The sequence below is a fragment of the Scyliorhinus canicula genome, chromosome 13 (assembly GCF_902713615.1).
Source record: "Scyliorhinus canicula chromosome 13, sScyCan1.1, whole genome shotgun sequence".
NCBI lineage: Eukaryota > Metazoa > Chordata > Chondrichthyes > Carcharhiniformes > Scyliorhinidae > Scyliorhinus > Scyliorhinus canicula.
The window spans coordinates 119,340,784-119,357,945 of record NC_052158.1 but is presented as its reverse complement, the minus strand read 5'-3'; the positions used below and the strand labels follow the sequence as shown (position 1 = coordinate 119,357,945).

Genomic DNA, 17,162 nt, shown 5'->3' with positions numbered 1-17,162 from the left:
GAATACACGTGCAAGCTTCCATTAACCCGAACAGGACAATACAACTCACTGCTACAAGTGATATCACTTCCAAATGTTACCTTGAATCATAATAAGGCAGAAGGAGGCCATTCGGCCAATCGAGTCTGCAACCGACCATCTGAAGAAGCACACTACCTCGGCCCAATCCAATCCTCCACCCTATCCCCATAATTCCACCTAGGGACAATTTTGCATAGCCAATCTACCTGACCTGCACATCTTTGGACCGTGGGAGGAAACCCGAGCACCAGAGGAAACCCACACAGACACAAGAAGAATGTGCAAACTCCGCACAGTCACCCGAGCTACCTATAATACAATCATATCAATGAAGTTCTATCACCACCAAGATCGCCTGGATTCTATCCTGCACAATTACCAAAGACACAGAAGGATAATGGAATAGTGGTAGTGCACTTGGGACATGGGTTCAAATCCCACCATAGCAGCTGATTGAATTTAAATTCAATTAATAAAATTGGTAATGACAACTTGTAAAAAACCATCTGGTTCACAAATGTCTTTTAGGGAAGTAAATCTGCCGTCCTTCCTTGGTCTGGCCCAAAAGTGACTTCAGACCCACAGTATTGCAATTGACTCTTAACTACCCTCTGAAAAGTCCTAGCAAGACACCCAGCTCAAGGGCCATTAGGGATTGGGCAATAAATGCTGGCCTTGCCAGTTATGCCCACATCCCATGAAAGAATCTTAAAAAATAATTTTAATTTACACACAGTGACCTATATCACATATAACTCTCATTAATTAAATGATCATTTTTAACCACAGAATTTGACTCTGGTACAAAAACATACCCAATGACTGCAAAAGCTGGGAGTTCTTGAAGATCGAATGGGAAATCGAGACGAAATCGAGTTTTAAACAAGGCGGTGATGGTTTCTGCAAAAGGTGGATGAAAGTTCATATTTTATTTGAGAACAAAATATTCAGGGACAGATGGAGCAATGTTTCTCTAGAGTTGGAACATTATTCTGTTTTCACAATGTAGTTGTTACTTTAATATACCTTCATCTTTGTTCCACACAGCCAGCACTCGGAAAATAAAGGCACTGAAAGTAGCAGCGAAGAAGCCTCGCCAGTAATTTCTGACAGCAAAAAACGTTGATGTTACTTCAATACTAAAAAGGACACCTATTGGGAGAAAGTCAGAACAAACTAATCAACAATTAACAAAATGGATGACTTGGGATTAAATCTAATTCCATATTTTCTTTATAAAGATAGATACCAGTCAAACATTCAAGGAAGGCAAGAACATAAAAATAAAATAAAATCTGAGGCAAACATGTGCCTTGTCCTTTTCAAGGACTATTGCAAACTCATGCAGATTAACTTCTGAGCAGCCACAGCAGCACCAGAGCAGTCACAGCAGACAGGTCAAAGGGCAAAACATTGCCAACACTCAAATAGAGGGCCAGCTGGCACACCTAACCTAAAAGCATAAGCTGCAAGGTCAGAGAAAGCCACAAGGTCACTGTTGTAGCCATTAGTTGGGATCGTAAAGAAGTTAAATGAAGGGATAAAAAGAAATACTGACTTTGCCAAAAGGATTTAAAAATCGGGATGCTAAGTAAATCGTTGCTTTTAACGTTGTTAATCTGTTAAAAATGGAAAACGGAAAAGAGAAAAGTGATATCATCAAATGACCAAATTGCTTTACTAAGCTCAGCTAAATATGACTTAAGAGTACATTTATAATTGACTATTGGTGATGCTAAATATGCAATTTACCCTGTACTCACTGATCCACATTGGTTCTCGGTCAAGCAAGGTCTTGATTTCAAAACTTGTTTTCAAATCCCTCCATGGCTTTGTCCCTCCCTGTGTCTGAGAGCTCCACCAGCCACACAGCCCTTTGAAATATCTGCACTCCTCTAATTCTGGCTCTTGTGCATTCCCAATTATCCACAAGTGGCTGAGCCTTTGGTCATGTAACTCTGGGATTCCCTCGCTACGTTTGTCTGCTCCCCCACCCTGTTTCCCTCCTTTGCAACACGCTTCTAAACCTACCTCTTTAAACTCTTTTGGTCCTTTAACCTCATATCCATCTCTTTATGCAGCTCTGCATCAGAATTTTGTTTTATAATGCCCCTGGGAAATGCCTTGTGTCATCTCGTTACGTTAAAGGTGCTATGATTTGAAATTGCTGTTGTAAGCCTGAAAATATTAAATCTTGTGTGTAACCACTTTCGGACGCTTGTCACTCTCATTTAAGAGAAGTGACTGTTTTTCTTGTATCTTCTCGTTTTGTGGAATAGATTTATGGATAGATTTATGGACTCATCAAAGGAGGCAGTTACTTAGCCCATCATTCTTGCGCTAGCTCTTTGAAAATAACTATTCAATTAATCCCATGACCAGTTGTTTCTCTACAGCCCCAAAATGCTTTCCTTTTCAAAATATAATTGCTTACAATTGATAATACAATGATTTTTGCTGTGTATAACCAAGACACAACAGGGTTGCCTCACGCCTCCAATTGCCTGACTTTAATTGTCACCTAATCACCTCTTGATGTGCCTTATTTTCTACCTTCACAATGCTTTATACAGAGGGCTTGCTGCAGATCCAACTTCCTCAGTTAATGAAACAGTTCACACAACAACCCAAAAACACCTCAATGGATGAATGAAAGACAAAATAATTAAATGTTAGCCGTGGTTCAGTGGTTGGGCTGAGTCAAACGGTTATGAGTTCATTGTCCCCTTCCAGAGACTTGACCACATAATCTAGACTAACATTTCAATGTAAATCTGATGGAAAATTCCACTTCTGGAGGGGAGTCGATCAGATGAGACGCCAAACCAAAGCCTGCCTGCCCTGTCAAGCGGATTCCAAAGATCCTTACTCCTTACCAGAGGAGTTCTGGGGAGTGATGAAGGAGCGACGCTCCGAAAGCTAGTGATTCCAAACAAACCTGTTGGATTTGTAACCTGGTGTTGCAAGACTGCTTACTGTGCCCACCCAATCCAACACCGCCATCTCCACATCATGGCTATTATTCAGTTGTGCATTGAAAAGTGAGCATTCATAGGCTATTCCCCATGTGAGGCATCATTGCCATGGACATTGCACTTAATTCAAATCAAAGGTTTGAAATCACAGAATGGTTACGTCACAGAAAGAGGCCATTCAGCCAGCCGTCCCTGTGCCAAGTCTTTATAAAAATGCAATAAAGTTAGTTCCACTGCCTATTTTTCCCCATGACCTCATATATTTTAAACTTCAGATAAATATCCAACTACTTTCTGAAAACCATAATTGGTCTGCCTTGGCAGTGCACTTCAGATCCTAAACTACTTATAAGGCAATACAAGACATAACAGCAGGAGGCCATTTGTCCCATTGAGTCTGTTTCACCATTCAATGAAATCATCACTGATTTGCTATGATAATCCTCAACTCCACCTTCCTATCTTTTCCCCATAACCCCTGATTCCTTTCTGATTAAATATCTGTCTATCTCAGCCCTGAACATGCTTAACAACCCAGCTTCTACACCCCTCTGCGGTAAACAATTCAACTGATTAACTACCCGAAATGCAAAGGAGTTCCCTCTCATCTCCATCTTAAATGGACGACCCCTTACTCTGAGATTATGCCCTCTGGTCCTAGTCTCTCCCACAAGAGGAAACATCCTCTCAGCATCTACCCTGTCATGCGCCCTGAGAATCCTATCTGTCTCAATAAGGTTACCTCTCATTCTTCTAAACTCCAATGTCAGGCCCAACCTACTCGACCTCTTCATACCTGGGATCAACCCACTGAACCTTCTTTGGACTGCCTCCAATGCCAGTATATCTTGGCTTAGATAAGGGAACCAAAACTGTTTACAGTATTCCAGATCCACTTGGTTGTGTAAAGAGAGATTTCCCTTCGGTTGTTCCAATGGGAACAGTTTCTCTCTACCTATTCTGCCTTGATCCCTCATGATTTTCAACACCTCTATCAAATATCCTCTCAACCTTCTCTTCGGAGAATGGCCTCAGGTTTTCCATCTACCTACATAACCTAGTATGATAAAAATCAGTTTGCATGGTGGTTATGTTATAATACACAGGCTTGGATCAATCCAAAGACCATGGGCGCGATTCTCTGTCCCACTGCATCAGTTTTCTGGTGCGGCGCGCCCATCTGGCAGCGAGATCCTCCGTCCCGGCAGCCGGCCAATGAGGTTTTCCATTGTGGGCACCCCCACGCTATTGGGAAATCTGCGGACGTGAATGTGCTGCCGGCAAAGCGAAGGATCCTGCCGTCGGAGAATCCCACCCCATAAGTTTAAATCTCACTATTCGTTCAATTCAAAAAAATTGCAAATAAAAAGTTGGTATCAGTAAGAGTGATCATGAATTTGTCGACTGACAAGTACATAAACATCCTTCAGGGAAAAATACCCGAGGTCCTTAGCTACACACTGTCAACTTGGTTGATTTAACCACTTTCTAACATAGCTCAGTTGTTCAGATTGGCACCTTCTTCACGGAGATGGAAACCATTTCTGACATGCCCTCAAAGCCCACATCCCAAAAATGATTCGAGACACAAAGCACAACAACTTGCATTTCTATAGCACCTTTAGCATAAAATGTTCCAAGGTGTCTCACAAGAGCGTAATAATAGTTCACACTGAGCCACAGCAGGAGATATTAGACAGGTGATATATAGCTCAGTCAGACACAGTTTTAAGGAATGTCCTAAAGGAGAACTTAAAGGCAGATAGGTTCAGCAGTGAAATTCAGGAGCTTCGGGCCTAGTTAGCTCAAAACACGGCTGCCATTGGAGTTGTGATTTCATTTTGGGATGTGCAAAATATTAGAATTGGAGGAGTACAGAAATCTCAGAGTTGTAGGGTTGGAGAAAGTTATAGATGCAAGGAGAGGGAAGGTTATGAAGGGATTTGAAAACAAGGGTGAGAAGTTTAAAACTGGGGCGATATAGCACGAGGAGTCGATGGAGGTCATCAAGCAGACGTGATAAATAAAACACTGCCAATACTCTGCATGAGATCTTGGGGAAAACAGCCTCTTACCCCAGATATTTGGCTATGATTATCAGCATTTTATATTTAATATTATATATATACATAAGATATTCCCAATCTGATCCCGAGGTTACAGCAAGCTGTTTGATCTCAGTCTGGCAGTAATAATGGTGCTACAGCTAGTGTACCCATTCCTGTTCACTAGACACTTCCTCCAACTGATGTAAGTTATTTTCTTCCAGTTCTATCATGGCACCAATAGCTTTCCACTGAGATACCCATGACCCTCCGAGGCCATTGCTCCCTAATTGAGGTGTTTGAAGAAGAATGGCAAGATATAGAAGGGTCAGAGTGTACTAGAGGTGCCCTGTTCTCATTGTAGGTGCCTACCAGCAACATCTGGAAACAAGAGGTGAATGCACATCACTATGGCAGATGATTAGTGGATGCTCTTACGATAGATGAAGTTGAATGCTTCCTCAAAAACTCCCCCATTCTGGTAAATCTTGCTATCAGAGGTATTACATAAGGGAAGTTATGCTGGGATGAGCAACAGCCAGCATTCCTAAATTGTTCCATCTGTCAAGATACTATTAACTGTAAGTACCTCGTGAGACTGAGGCAGCACAGACAAGGAGAATTATATTACAGTGCACTCAGTAGTGACAGCACAGGTCTGGCACAGCTAGTCACAATAACTATCTGCAGCTCCCTTCAAGTTATCTTCACTTCCGCTCACCCATAAAGCGATGTTAAGCTTTGGGGACAGTGGTTGCAGTGGCAAACAACCGACCTCCCTCGAGCCACATTACGCTACTCCATTTCAGCAATCAAACAGAGGAGCAGATAATAAGCTGCAGCGTCACTTCCTTCCACTTACGTTTTACCTATCACTTCTTAATTCTCTTTTACCATATTTATATGTTGCTGAGAGCGAGATGACGTAAACAGAATGGGAGGAGGCTCTTGTGGAGAATAAACGCCAGCTGAATAGCTTGTGTCTCTGCCATAAATGCTATGTAATTATCTCCTGTTTCAGCCTTGGAAAGGACTCAATGGGTTTCAGAAGCTTATGCTTTAATTGTTCCCATTTCCACAGACAATTTTCCACTCCCATAATTAGTATGGTTCCTGAATATGTCCAAAGCTGTACTTGTATTATGTTAATAAGCTGACTTCAAAAAACTGAATAACCAGTAACCAGTTTGTTTAAACTCTGCTGTGAACCATTCTCAACTATGCCTACAGGAAAGATAGGCTATTGTGTGTTATCTGCAGTTTTAACAAATCTATATCAGGAAATGTAGTAATTACATTTGATCCACACTGGGCCAGAGAAGTAGGAAAGAAGATTGGAAAAGCTTATGAAAGAATAGAAACCTTGAAGAAAATTTAGTCCGACTTCTTGCTACAGGCAATTTCAGTGTTTAACAGACCATACATATCAGTCAAAATCAAGGTTAAGTTCAGGAGGTTGGAGAGAAAGGTTCTGATAATTTTTTTAATAGTGAGAGAATGCCCTTCAACCAATGATGGAAGCAGTATCCACATTAGCTTTTTAAAAAAGTAGATAATTATTAGCACAATCCAAAACCTTGATGGATTTGATGAGAGTTCAATTCAAGGGCCTATTCTCTGCATCATCCAGCTGTCAAGTAGTCTCCAACCATATTACTGGAGCAGCACACAAATTGGTAGTTCTTAAGGCAGATTTTAATGTTAATGCCGGAAATTCAAGCTGCACCTGAACATTTGGAAAGTGCATATAGAGGTCCATAGAATCTTAGAATCCCTACAGTGCAGAAGGAGGCCATTCAGCCCATCGGGTCTACACCGACTCTGGAAAAGAGCATCCTACCTAGGCCCACGCCCCCGCCCCATCTCCATAACCCAGTAACCCCACCAAAACATTTTTTGGAAAGAAAGGGGCAATTTAGCATGGCCAACCTATCTAAACTGCACACCTTTGGACTGTGGGACTAAACTAGAGCACCCGGAGGAAACCCACGCAGACACGGGGAGAAAATGCCAACTCAGGCATCACGGTGGCGCAGTGGTTAGCATTGCAGCCTCATGACGCCGAGGTCCCAGGTTTGATCCCGGTTCTGGGTCACTGTCCGTGTGGAGTTTACATATTCTCCCTGTGTTTGCATGGGTTTCGCCCCCACAACCCAATGATGTGTAGGATAGGTGGGTTGACCTCACTAAATTGCCCCTTAATTGGGAAAAAAGATGAATTGGGTACTCTAAATTTATTTTAAAAAAAGAAATGCAAACTCCACACAGTCACCCGAGGCTAGATTTGAACCCGGGTCCCTGGCGCTGTGAGGCAGCAGTGTTAACCACTGTGCCACAGTATCGACCAGTTATGAAGTTTCACATAAAACACCCACTGCCCATGGAGCAATCTCCTTGGCGGTGTCATTTCCTGGAACTCTGACTCAGGTATGCGGCAGTCACCAACTGAAGCAGAATGTCATTGCACGTATTAAGTAATGGACAATTATCTTGGACTTGCTGGTTGACCTCAAAGCTTAATTTTACCAAGTCTCCCTGCTGTCTGCAACAGACAGGTCTGCTGTGAGACATCTGTTGTTGCGCTGACCATATCTTCATCTGGTCTTCCCATTCATTGGCCAAAGAAAAATACCTGCGAGCATGTTTCTGGACTTGAAATCTATTTTGCTTTCAAAAAATTTGAATTATGTATTTTGACTTGTGAGAATCAAAATAACAGTTAACCTGCAACCAACATAAGAGTTATTATTTTCATAACTTTGCAAAGTGGCTGGTGAGGTGCTGCATTACACTGTTACTTGACAATGTCTGTGTATTTGTTCAGCTCTAGCCATACAATAAAACACGTCACTCACTGATCCGTAGCAAAATCATTGGACAATTCAGAAAGGGCGATGATGGAAATGGGAAAGTAGGTTACTACCTCAAACAGCTTTAATTTACTTCACTCTCCTTCTTTGTGTGTATGTGCACATATTTATACCATTTGCAAATGTGGTTATATTTCCCTCCGTTCCAGAAAACCAGTTCAATATTTGGCATATTTATTTGTACAAAAATGGCTTTTTGCATATGAATTATAATCCTAACGAATCTCAAATTGTTTATATCTTACATGAAGAGTCTGATACCACAGCAACCTGTGCCTGAAGATGAAGTCAAATTCCATCTTAATGAATTGAACGTGCTTTTTTAAATCTGTGAAGTTTGAATACAAATTTCAAAACTGGCACTGCCCACATTAGTGTGCAGGCTAGATATCCTGTAAAGGAGTTCATGCACATTAGGTTTTTTTTTAAATCGAAAAATAACATATTCTTACCTCCTATTGGTGCAGCAAAGCAACAGCCAACTCCGACAGCACAGGCAGCTGCCAGCATCTCAATGTTCCTAGATTCATTCTACAAGGAAGATAAACAAAGCTTTAATTAAAACAGGTTTTCTGCCCATTACCAGAGATGGGATTGTCATTGTTTAAAAAAAAATAGGATTTTTAACATAACATCGTGGGCGGAATGTACTGAGCAACTCACTGCATGTTGTTCAGCGGCAAAGGTGGCCCGCCAGTGGGATTTTCCGGCCCCGCCGTTGTCAACGGGATTTCCCGGTGACTGCACCCCACATCGTCAGGAAACCCGTGCGCCGCCAGTGGGACCGGAATATTCCACTGCCGTGAACAGCTAGTAAATTCCGCCCAGTATTTTCGTTTTTTAAACAGATCAATAAAGTGAACATGAAAAATATTTTAAGCACATGGAAAATCTTAGAAAAATCTTGTTAATTAAAATGAGGCAGTCGAGCTAACAGAAGCTTTCAGAGGGAGGACGAGGAGATTCTGCATTGAACGTGTTTCGGGTCAGTTTGACAGGTATTCGGTAGCTCCATCTCATTGTAAACTGCTAGTTCCACTTTTGGATGGAGGGGCCACAGGACACAAGCAGACTGCCCACAGCTTCGTTGAGGTGGGCAGCATAAAATCCATGATACCTCCTCCTTTAAATGATTGTAATCTTGGGACAAGCAGAACCCATGCTGCAGAACATGTGCCTTGATGCATTTAGCATGCTCCTCTTAAAGTCAGCTGTCCTTCTCAAAGCAGAATTGTAGTCATTACAAGGAAGATGCTGTGGACTGCCTGTAGTCACACTTCCTGAAAGTAGCTGATTAAATGGAGCAGGAGGGAATTGAGAGGAATTCTCAGTTCACAGTTGGGTGCTGGAGGTCTTAGTGATAGAAAAGTTACATAAGGAGAAACCATGTTTTCTCGGGTGGGGAAGAGCTCGCACAAGGATCAGGCTGAAGGGAATAGGAGGTGGTAGCCAGGGAGATCAATGGCCACAGATTGACCACGAGAACACAGCAACAGTACCAGAATAAATTAAACCTATCTCATGGTCAGTGAATGTATCTTCACATGATATCACCTACAACTGCCAACCTCTCTCACTGCTCAATAGCCCACTCCCATCACACACCCACCAGCAGTTCCTGGCATTTAGAACTCTGGACCAATGTTTAGATACTTAATACCCCCCTCACACACCTTTCAACATTACACTGGTCTTCCCTTCCTTCCCCATACCTCCAGCTATGCAACCATGACAGACACATCACCCAAACACAGTGCAACGCAATTACTGATATTCTGTTCTCTTGCAGGACAGGATGATCAATAACAGCCAGGAGCAGAGCAGAACTGGTGGGGGACAAGGACCCTTTCCTTTTCTAAGTCCCACAGATGAGATGGTTCTCCGCACTATAGGGCCAGTTGTGCCATAGCCTGTGGCATCCAGTGCCACTGAAAACATGGAGAAGGTGATGTGTCCCTTCCTAATGTTCTTGATCAACTCTCACCTCATCCTATTATCTGACATGATGTGCAAGTTGCTGATGGTCTGACCATGGAATTCCTATTTTCCACCCCACCTTCCTTCCACTGTTAATTTTCTAATTTTAGACTCCCAAGACCTTCTCCCTGGCCACTTGCAGCTGTCCCAATAGGACGAGAGAGTGACACAGCAGCACTGACAAAGCAGCACTTGATCTGACCTTCAGAACCTCCAAATCACAAACTAGCACTGCAGGTGCATCAGCGGTATTGAGAGAATTACCTGCAGTGAGTTATCAGACATGGCTGTTGCTGCAGCCAGTTCAGGAGGAAAGGATAGTTCACGTGTCAGCTCACCAGAGGCTAATGTTCAGGCATGTTCTACTACAGATGATGACTTTGAAGGAGGTGGAATTTGTGAGAATGCTGGTGAACATACATGTCAAGATGCTTCGTGAATTGACAGGCCTGTCAGATAGTCTTTTGCCTCTGTCAAGGAACCTGGAAGAGTCCAGCTGCAATTTGGCAGAGCGCACAAAGCTACATGGAGTTTGGAACCCATCCTTCCCACCATGGGATTGGTGGACCAATTCCACGTCAGCACTTGGAATATCTGGACTCAATAAAACCTAATCACTTTTTGTCTTAAACTGAAGAAAGTTTGGCAGACTGCATATAAATGGTTAAGCACAGAGATTGAGTAAATACCTTCATCCTTACAATTTCATAAAAAACCCTCAGAGTCAGATTTTGAGTGGCATGATAGGGGAATCGTTTTTACCCCTCCTCGCATGGCCATAACGCTGTAATACTACAGACCCAGAGGCACTACAACTACAGCTCCCGTCCCAACCACTACAACCTTTATATGGACAGGTCACCAAATCCTCTGCTCCTCCTACCATGAGGATTCACCAACACTCTCAATAAGTCACCACAACATCTCCAGAAACACTCCATAGCAGAGCAATGAAATACAGCATAATAATAATAATAATAATAATAATAATCGCTTATTGTCACGAGTAGGCTTCAATGAAGTTACTGTGAAAAGCCCCTAGTCGCCACATTCCGGCGCCTGTTCGGGAAGGCCGGTATGGGAATTTAACTCACGCTGCTGGCATTGTTCTGCGTTACAAGCCAGCTGTTTAGCCCACTGTGCTAAACCAGCCCCATGCCTCAGCACAGGGCCCTGACCAATGAGGGGGCCTGCCCAGTCTGGTGCACCAATCAGAGACTAATTACTCTGCATTTGCCGATAGGTTCAACATGAGCCTTTCATCAGGCAATGCAGAGCAAGGTGAGGGTCAGCCGCTGAGTGGGACAGGCGAGAAGGCTTCCAAATAGACCAGGACAGGCCAGCAATAGCGAGGTGCTCGGCACCAAAAGCCACCACGAGGAGAGGTCAGCCGCCAAGGGAAGCAGGTGAATTGGCCCAGGACAGGCCAGCAACAGCAAGGCCCTGAATCAAGCCTTAGCCATGAGGTGATGACGTGCAAGGCTGGAGGCTGCCTTGAAGACCCCAGACGAGTGAGGTGAGTGAGATTGTGATAATGGGTGAGTGTGAGGGTGGAGGGGAGGAAGCGTGTGATGGTGTGGGGGAAAGAGAGTGTGTGATGGGGTTAGCCAGGGTCGCAGTCTTGCAGGGAGGGAGTGTGTGTGTGAGGGCTGGTTGCATTTTGAAGGGAGGGAGAGTTTGTGATGGGGTTGGGGGTCCACGGCGAGAGAGAGTTTGTGACGGGGTAATGGGCAAGAGGAGAATAGAGTGAATGTTGTTGAAAATCCATAATCACAGCTTCATAGTTAAAAGAGGAATCCAAATTTAGCAGATCTTGAATTGAAGCTGATAAAAATGTGGGATTGACTGTGCAAACACCTGCTCTTTCAGACACTTCATTAAAATCCAGATCCATTTCATTAGCAATATGAAGCGATACTATTAACCTGGCAGTCAGAAGGCAAAGCAAAAGGACAAAATGAGGCAAAAAGACAGTTTGTCATTTTATTTTTTAAAGTTTGAAATATTGAACAATGCACAATCATCCTCATTCAAAAGTAGTGCTCGATTCAGGACATTGCAATATGGACCACCTTTACTATCATTCTAACAAGCTGGAATTTCACTTCATACAGGCATGTTTTTCCAAGTTAAAAAGCAGTGATCAATGTGGTTTCCGCCTTTGTGTTCTGTGGAGGAGGCATGAGGTTAGGGACACAGAAATAAAGGTGAGTGACGGGCCCCACTAACTGTGAATACACCTCTGCTCCATAGCGGTTGCACAAAATTTATAGTAACAAAAAAGTTAGTTGATTGACTCAATGGGACTCAACTTCTAGCCCTTAACCCCCCTTTGGTCCTTTCACCCAATTTACATGTATTAATCAAGAAGTCAAAGGCTTTCTTTCTAAATAAAGCAGCCATCTGCAACAAACAGATTCCTGTGACTAAGTATAATTTAGTTTATTCAGAATTATTGCCAGATTTCCAGGGACCACTATCATTACATTCAGTTAATACTCAGTAATTTACAATCACAGAGTTCCAGACACATACCCAGAAAGGCTGTCAACGCTTCATTATAGGTAAACTACAACACTATAAAAAGAATTAAAAACCTACAATTTCCATTATTTTGAGATTTGTAGTGTGTGTTAAAAAGCTTTGCAAATGAGACAAGATGTTGTCCAAACATATAAAGATGGATGATACTTTCTGTGTATTTCCTCCCAGTCAAGTGTAATCAAGGTATAAAGCAAATACCTGGTGTACAAGATCAAGAAAATCCATGTATTACACATGTAATTATGGCTCTGCCAGGATGACAAGCAATCACGTTCTATATAGTCCTATGGGGCAATAGTCAAGGGCCAATGGGTGAAACATGTAACACACTAGCCCAATGCTACTGAACAAAGAGCAATCTAAACAATGGAAAAGGACCACTAGAGGTCACTCGAAAAATGGCATGTAGTATTTTTAAGGAAATGTTGTGGAGCTAGAGGGAGGATAAATGCTCTTCAATAAATGTTCCTCCCGCCCATACAGAAATTGGTCTGCCTGATGTTCAAGCTATTGCAGTCCTCGGACATTACCTTCCCCACCCCTTAACATAACCGGCTCAGCTCCAAGTAGGAGCCTTTGGAATTTCACGCTTCCTGTCTCACTGATAATCTGCAAAAGCAGGTCTCCACAAATATGAATCAGGCCCAGCGATCAAAATGGTTCATGCCTCTGATCATTTTAATTGGTTGGGCTAACTCTGCAACAGCATGTGTTTATATTTAATGTTGCAGTGTAATACATTCATCTAAGCATGTTTTGAGCAATGCAATTTTAGATATTTTACAAAAGAATGTGGAAATGAAAAGTAAAGCCAAGGGGCCGTAGTCCCAGATGACCATAGGCTGCTTTCCCCTTTCATGGGACGATTTAACCTGAGGATCACCACACCTCAGGTGAATGGTTGAGAAGGCAGGGCCATAGAGGGGCTGGTTTAGCTCACAGGGCTAATCGCTGGCTTTTAAAGCAGACCAAGCAGGCCAGCAGCACGGTTCGATTCCCGTACCAGCCTCCCCGAACAGGCGCCGGAATGTGGCGACTAGGGGCTTTTCACAGTAACTTCATTGAAGCCTACTCGTGACAATAAGCGATTTTCATTTCATTTTCATTTCATGAATAATCGCAGCTGGTACAGGAATTGAACCTGCACTGTGAGATGTGGCAGATCTGTGACGCTCCCAGCATTCCGGTCGACTACATCTGCAGCAGGTATAACCAATGGCAGCTCCTCACAGACCACGTGGTTCGGTTGGAGCAGCAGTTGGATGCACTTCGGAGCATGCAGGTGGCAGAAAGTGTCATAGATAAGAGTTATAGAGACATAGTCACAACCAAGGTTCAGGCAGAAAGATGGGTGACCGCTAGAAAGAGCAGACAGGGAGTGCAGGTATCCCCTGTAGCTGTACCCCTCTCTAACAGGTATACTGTTTTGTATACTGGTGAGGATAGCCTTTCAGGGGAAAACAACAGCAGCCAGAACAGTGGCACAACAACTGGCTCTGTTGCTCAGCAGGGGAGGGCAAAGTGCAGGAGAGCGATAGTTATAGGGGACTCTATAGTAAGGGGCACAGATTGGTGCTTCTGTGATTGTGAAAGAGACTCCAGATGGTATGTTGCCTCCCTGGTGCCAGGGTCAAGGATGTCTCTGAATGAATACAGGACATCCTAAAAGAGAAGGGTGAACAGCCAGAGGCCGTAGTACACATAGATACTAATGATATAGGCAGGAAGAGTGATGAGGGCCTGCAGAAGGAGTTCAGGGAGTTACGCAGTAAGATAAAAAGCAGGACCTTCTGGGGTTGTAATCTCAGGATTACTCCCTGTACCACGTGCTAGTGAGACTAGAAATAGGAAGGTAGTGCAGCTAAACCCGTGGCTAAACTAGTGGTGTAGGAGGGAGGGTTTCAGATTTTTGGACCATTGGGATCTCTTGCAGGGCAGGTGGGACCTGTACAAGAAGGACGGGTTACATCTAAACTGGAGTGGCACTGACATCCTGGCAGGGAGGTTTGCTAAATTCACTCGGCGGGATTTGTACTAGTATGGCAGGGGGCGGAAGCCAGAATGTGAGATTAGAAGGTGTAATAACTGAAGGGGAAATAGAGAACCAAAATAAAAGAACATCACCCTCAGGCAGAGCAAAAAAGATGACAAGTGTGAAAAGGGAGGTGGTCAATGCAGGATTGAAGGTGTACCTAAATGCGTGCAAATGGAACAAGGTAAATGAGCTTGTTGCGCACATTGAAATTGGCCGTTACGATGTTGCGGGCATCACAAGATACGTGGCTGCAAGGGGATCAGGGCTGGGATCTAAATATACAAGGTTATGTGTCCTATCGAAAGGACAGGCAGATGGGCAAAGGGGGCAGGGTTGCATTGTTAGTAAGGAATTAAGTTAAATTGATAGCAAGGAGCAATATAGGATCAGAAGGCATAGATCTCTGTGGGTAGAGTTGAGGAATCGCAAAGGTAAAAAGACCCTGATGGGAGTTACATACAGGCCCCGTAGCAGTCATCAGAAGGTGGGACAGAAAATAAATCAGGAGATAGAAAAGGCATGTAAAAAAGGCAATATCACAATAATCATGGGGACTTCAATATGCAGGTAGACTGGAAAAATTAGGTTGGTAATGGATCCCAAGAAAAGGAATTTGTGGAATGTGTAAGAGATGATTTTTTTTGGAGCAGCTTGTGACAGAGTCTACTACGGAACAGACAATTCTGGATTTAGTGATGTGTAATGAGGCAAACGTGATTAGGGAACTTAAGGTGAAGGAACCCTTAGGGAGCAGTGACCACAATATGATAGAACTTACCCTGCAGTTTGAGAGGGAGAAGCTGAAATCAGATGTACCAGTATTACAATTAAATAAGGGTAACTACAAAGACGTACCAGCCTCCCCGGACAGGCGCCGGAATGTGGCGACTAGGGGCTTTTCACAGCCTACCCGTGACAGTAAGCAATTTTCATTTCATTTCATGAGGGAGGAGCTGGCCAGAGTTGATTGGAAAAGGGGCCTAGCAGGGAAGACAGTGGAACAGCAATGGCAGGCGTTTTTGGAGGTTATTTGGGAGGCACAACAGAAATTCTCCCCAAGGAGGAAGAAACATGCTAAGGGGAGGACGAGGCATCCATGGCTGACGAGGGAAGTCAAGGACAGCTTAAAAGCTGAACAAAAAGAATACAAAGTGGTGAGGATTAGTGGCAAGCCAGAGGATTGGGAAGCCTTTAAAAGCGAGAAGAAAACTAAAAAAGCGATAAGGGAGAGAAGATGAAGTATGAGTGCAAGCTAGCTAGTAATATAAAGGAAGATAGGAAAGAGTTTTTTTCAATATATGAAAGGTAAGAGAGAGGCAAAAATAGTCATTGGACAACTGGAAAATGTGGCTGGAGAAGTAATAATAGGGAACAAAGAAATGGCAGACGAGCTGAATAGTTACTTTGAGTCAGTCCTCACAGTGGAAGACATCAGTGGGATGCCAGAGCTCCAGGAGAACCGGGGGGCAGAGGTGTGTGCAGTGACCATTACTAAGGAGAAGGTTCTGGGGAAACTGAAAGGTCTGAAGGTGGATAAATCACCTGGACTGAATGGACTACACCCCAGGGTTCCAAAAGAGATAGCTGAGGAGATTGTGGAGGCATTGCGGATGATCTTTCAGGAATCACTGGAGGCAGAAAGGGTCCCAGAGGACTGGAAAGTGGCGAATGTACCATCACTTTTTAAGAAGGGAGGGAGGCAGAAGACGGGAATTTATAGGCCTGTTAGCCTGACTTCAGTCATTGGTAAGATTTTAGAGTCCATTATTAAAGGTGAGATCGCAGAGTACTTGGAAGTGCATGATAAAATAGGACCGAGTCAGCACAGCTTTGCCAAAGTGAGGTCATGTCTGACAAATCTGTTAGAGTTCTTTGAGGAAGTAGCAAGGAAGTTAGACAAAGGAGAACCAGTGGACGTGATTTATTTATATTTCCAGAAGGCCTTTGACAACATGCCACATAGGAGACTGTTAAATAAGTTAAGAGCCCATGGTGTTCGGGATAAGATCCTGGCATGGATAGAGGATTGGCTGACTGGCAGAAGGCAGAGAGTGGGGATAAAGAGGTCTTTTTCAGGATGGCAACCGGTGACTGGTGGTGTATCTCAGGGGTCTGTGCTGGGACCACAACTTTTCACAATAAACATTAATGATCTGGAGGAAGGAACTGAAGGCAAAGTTGCTAAATTTGCAGATTATACAAAGACCTGTAGAAGGGCAGGTAGTACTGAGGAAACTGGCGGGCTTCAGAAGGACTTGGACAGGCGAAGAGAGTGGGCAAAGTAGTGGCAGATAGAATGCAATGTGGAAAAGTGTGAGGTTATGCACTTTGGAAGGAGAAATGGAGGCATAGACTATTTTCTAAATGGGAAGATGCTTAGGAAATCAGAAGCACAAAGGGTCTTGGGAGTCCTTGTTCACGATTCTCTTAAGGGTAACGTGCAGGTTCAGTCGGCAGTTAGGAATGTTGGCATTCATGTCGAGAGGGCTAGAATACAAGACCAGAGATGTACTTTTGAGGCCATATAAGGCTCTGATCAGACCCCAATTGGAATATTGTGAGCAGTTTTGAGCCCTGTATCGAAGGGAGGATGTGCTGGCCTTGGAAAGGGTCCAGACCAGGTTCACAAGAATGATCCCTGGAATGAAGAGCTTGTCGTATGAGGAACGGTTGAGGACTCTGGGTCTGTACTTGT

The 17,162-nt window shown here is 43.6% G+C and overlaps 1 protein-coding gene across 4 annotated transcripts in view; it reads right to left on the bottom strand.

Annotated features, from left to right (window-relative positions):
- The window catches only part of clcn2c (chloride channel 2c), a 677,449-nt gene that overhangs the window by 284,827 nt on the left and 375,460 nt on the right, over positions 1–17,162 (bottom strand). For all 4 annotated transcript variants that reach the window (XM_038815641.1, XM_038815642.1, XM_038815644.1 and 1 more), the window contains 3 exons: positions 8,364–8,442; positions 1,048–1,173; positions 837–921 (listed from right to left, as the gene is read on the bottom strand). In XM_038815641.1, coding sequence (XP_038671569.1) covers positions 837–921; positions 1,048–1,173; positions 8,364–8,442 — 290 coding nt within the window. The remainder of the gene's footprint in view (positions 1–836; positions 922–1,047; positions 1,174–8,363; positions 8,443–17,162) is intronic.